Source organism: Fonsecaea monophora (genome assembly GCF_001642475.1).
Source record: "Fonsecaea monophora strain CBS 269.37 chromosome Unknown Scaff201, whole genome shotgun sequence".
In the NCBI taxonomy this organism is placed as follows: Eukaryota; Fungi; Ascomycota; class Eurotiomycetes; order Chaetothyriales; family Herpotrichiellaceae; genus Fonsecaea; species Fonsecaea monophora.
In genome coordinates this window covers 20,511-24,501 of record NW_019174132.1, presented here as the reverse complement: position 1 = coordinate 24,501, position 3,991 = coordinate 20,511, and the positions used below count along the sequence as shown (strand labels likewise).

General features: G+C 53.6%; 1 protein-coding gene across 1 annotated transcript; it reads left to right on the top strand.

Annotated features, from left to right (window-relative positions):
* Nucleotides 1-1,165: 1,165 nt before the first annotated feature.
* On the top strand, nucleotides 1,166-3,293 carry AYO21_11977 (hypothetical protein; the record flags this gene model as incomplete). The annotated part of the gene is made up of 2 exons (XM_022661827.1): nucleotides 1,166-2,713; nucleotides 2,811-3,293. The coding sequence occupies 2 exons, from the start codon at nucleotides 1,166-1,168 to the stop codon at nucleotides 3,291-3,293; spliced, it is 2,031 nt and encodes a 676-aa protein (XP_022505871.1).
* Between the last annotated feature and the right edge of the window lie 698 nt (nucleotides 3,294-3,991).

The window sequence follows — 3,991 nt, the reverse complement described above, 5'->3', positions numbered from 1 at the left end:
TTCCATGGCCATGCTCACCAATGGGCTTTTTTGTGTCCACCATGCACCGAGTACTCAACCACTCAAGGCGGGACCGATACTCGGTCCCATTCTTTCTAGGAGGTGAGCATCTGTCTATCAGTCATCTCAATGCAATCTGCTTACTTTCTACAGCAAACCAGGAGGCGGAATTGAAGGCTCTTGAACAATTTGTCACGCCCGATCAGCCGCCAAAATTCCAGCCCGTGACTTCGGGGGAATACGTCCGCCGATCTTTACAAGCAGTGTATTCAAAACCGAACATAGAGATAATCCGGGAGACGATCGAACTTAAAGGGTAGGACACTCTCGAGGCACATGTCTATGGAGATGTGGTGAAATGCCCAAGGTACACAATACAAGCTTCCTCTGCTTCTGTCGGCCTCAACGCATGAACTTGCACGCGTGAAAGCGAATTGTATTGTCACACGATCCATCTCCAGCTATCTACAGCCGGGACACTCGATCACTCCGTCTAGATGTTGCTAGTTCGCGGGTCAGATCAGATCCGACACAGCATACCACAATATATGTCAGCCTCGCCTAAGCCGTCAGCATTTGATTGATCCTTCGGTATGGAGCCCCGGTGTTCTCTTCATGAGCACACACGCCAAACGATATCTACGGTGGATTCGCATTCGGTGTGAAACAGGGATCTGGCTTTACGAGGTGCTCATTTGCCCAGCATTACAGGATCTGTCGTCGTAATTGCGGCTGCTCATGAGAACATGAGAAGCAGGTCGACACATTCTCTACGCTCGTCGGGAGGCTCCATACTTGATAATCATACAAATGTCCCCGGGTCATCTCATGAAGGGCGGGTCACCGGGCCGCTTTTGCACCCTTTTACTTCATCCGGTCAAATTTGTGGAATATGCATGCATACCTGTCTAGTTTCGAAGTTGAACAGCCCAGACTGGGATGCCAATGCCCAGGCAACCCATTTGTGAAACCAATTCTGCCCACGACAGAGGCCGTATTACACCACTGTGCCAATGCATACAACTTCTCATAAAGCCGAGCACGTCGCTTTTTCTTTCAATGTCCCCTCGGATCCTCGTCTCCGAGACACTGCATAAGCGTCGTGCTTGACCGGGTCAGTTGCGCCTTGACTCACTTCTTTCACTCTTTCACAGCGGGAAACAAGATGGCCAGACACGCATCTACGGCCAATCCTGCAGACAGTCCCGCCCCGAGCGTGGGACAAGACATCCAAGTCGACGCCGCAGCCGCAGCTGCAGAACCCATGAACGGCATCGCCAATCATGCGCAAGTCGCAGGTGCCGTTGACATCCTAGAAGGCGTGAAGAAGATACAGAAAAAGTACGACGAGGAGCGGCAGAAGCGGCTACGGCCGGACGGCGACGCGCAGTACGTGGACCTGGCGCTGTCGGAGCAATTCAAGCACTATCGAGAAGACCCCTGGGTCGACGAGCGCTCGGAAAAAGTGACCGTCAACGACGGCGAGCACGTCAAGTATCTCATCCTGGGGGCTGGAATTGGCGGCCTGCTCTTCGCCGTCAAGCTCATCCAGGCAGGCATATCGGCGTCGGAGATCCGTCTCATTGACGCCGCTGGGGGTGTGGGAGGGACGTGGTATTATAACCGCTATCCGGGGTTGATGTGCGATATAGAGTCGTATTGCTATCTTCCGCTTCTTGAAGAGATGGATTACGTCCCAGAGCACAAGTATGCGTACGGCCACGAGATCAGGAAGTACTTGAACGCCGTCGCAGACAAATACCATCTCTCGGACACGGTCATGTTCCGCACCAAAATCAATACTCTCGTCTGGGAAGAATCCAGCCGCCAGTGGAAAGTCGGCATGACCAAGGAGCGCAAGTCAGGCTCTCAAATGAAGATCGATGTGACTGCGGAGTTTGTCATTGCGGCATCTGGCCTGATTCTGCATCCGAAACTCCCTGCCGTTTCTGGGATCGAGAACTTCAAGGGTGCTTCGTTTCACACATCGCGCTGGAACTATGCTCTCACTGGCGGTTCTGAAGAGAATCCGGTCCTTGACAGGCTCGCGGGGAAACGAGTGGGCATAATCGGGACTGGCGCCACGGCGGTCCAGGCAATTCCGCAACTTGCCAAGTATGCCGGACACCTCACTGTTTTCCAGCGGACTCCATCCTCTGTCGACATACGCGGCCAACGCGCCACAGACAAGGACAGATGGACTTCTACCGTCGCATTTCATCCTGGCTGGTGGAGGGAGCGGAATCTCAACTTGGCAGCCCACATGTCTGGTGCCCTTCGACCCGATGATAGAGACCTTGTCAACGACCAGTCGACTTCCTGCCTCTCATACCGTGGTGCGATTGGAGGGCCTGATCTGCCATCCTCGGTGGAGGAGATCCCGGCCTTTGTGGCACGTTTGCACGCTGTGGACCTGCCCCGCGCCGAGCGAATCCGCCAACGGGTTGATGAGGTTGTGAAGGATACCAAGACTGCTCAGGCGCTCAAGCATTGGTACACGACGTGGTGCAAACGACCAACATTCCACGATGACTATTTACCGTGCTTCAATCTTCCGAATGTCGAGCTTGTTGACACAATTGGAAAGGGTGTCGATCGTCTCACGGCCACAGGAGCCGTTGTGGGCAACGAGGAGTATCCGTTGGACATTCTGATCTTCAGTACTGGTTTTCGCGCCCCTGGAATCGGCAGCCCTGCGTTTCGTGCGGGTATGGTAAGTCATGCTCTCTTCTTGGAAGTGTTTTAGATCTCGGTAGAGCCGCTGCCATCTGGCCCGTCTGTTTCTGCATCGGGCTAACGAGGAACCACAGAAGATTACCGGCAGGAATGGCAAAGACATGGACGCGAAGTGGGAAGAAGCCGTGGCGACGTTACATGGGACTATGACACACGACTTCCCCAACTTCTTCATGCCTGGCCCGTTCCAGGCGGCTGCAACGGGAAACCAGACATTTGCGCTCGACATCATGTCCAGCCATGTGGCCCATATCATCAGCCAAGCTCAGGCAAGGCATCCTGGCCAGAAAATAGTAATCGAGCCAACGAAGGAGGCGGAAGAGATCTGGTCGGGGGAAGTGCTCAAAAGAAGCATCGCATTCGCGGGGATGGCGGGTTGTACGCCCGGTTATCTCAATGGAGAAGGAGTCATGGACAGCTTGTCGATGGAGGCGAAGATGAAAGTCGCCAGGATGAGCATCTGGGGCGAGGGCATCCAACGTTTCATGGAGACGCTTGAAGCTTGGGAACAGGCTGGTAAGCTCGAAGGGTTGGAAGTGAGGCCGGTCGAGTCCTAGATTGGGCGATGTTCAGGTTCGGACCAGAGGCATCTTGATCAATAGAAATGGCTGAAGCCATTGTGGGGGACCGTGTTAAGACGGTGGGACGGAATCATATTAGCTGGTTAGACACGCCATGAGAGAGTATCTTTTCGTCTGCATGTCATGAACCGACCGGGAGGTGGGAGCTTGCCTTCTAGTAGGAAGTTGCTCAAGACATCAGTCGCAGCACAGCGCGAATGCGACTCAGATGGCCGGTATTGACATGGCTTCTCAAGCCTGTTTTCGTGTCAGATCTGCAACCTCGGATGTCGGGAGAATCTACTGGTCCTTTGACGATCGGAAAGCACATTGCCTAGAGACCAGGTGGTTGGATTAACGGGACTTAGCTCGGTCAAGGAGATATCCTTGTGCCATGGAATACATCATAGAGCAACACGATGATCGAATTCCCATCTACATACTCTGGGTATGTATGTAGAAGAAGGAGCTTGTTAGGATGGAAACAATGCGATTCCCGGCCCCGGATAAAAACACGTTCCGGCGCCAAGCCCCATATCGGTAGTCGGCGTCCCGGTCGTGCCATCACCGCCGACTGCCGGTTAGACTTCATCTCTTTTTCTCCTCTGACATGACCTCCTTTGTGAAATATTTGATGCTTTGTTGCTGGTTCAGCAACAGAGGGAATCATCACGCTGGATGTTGCCGGGTGGATC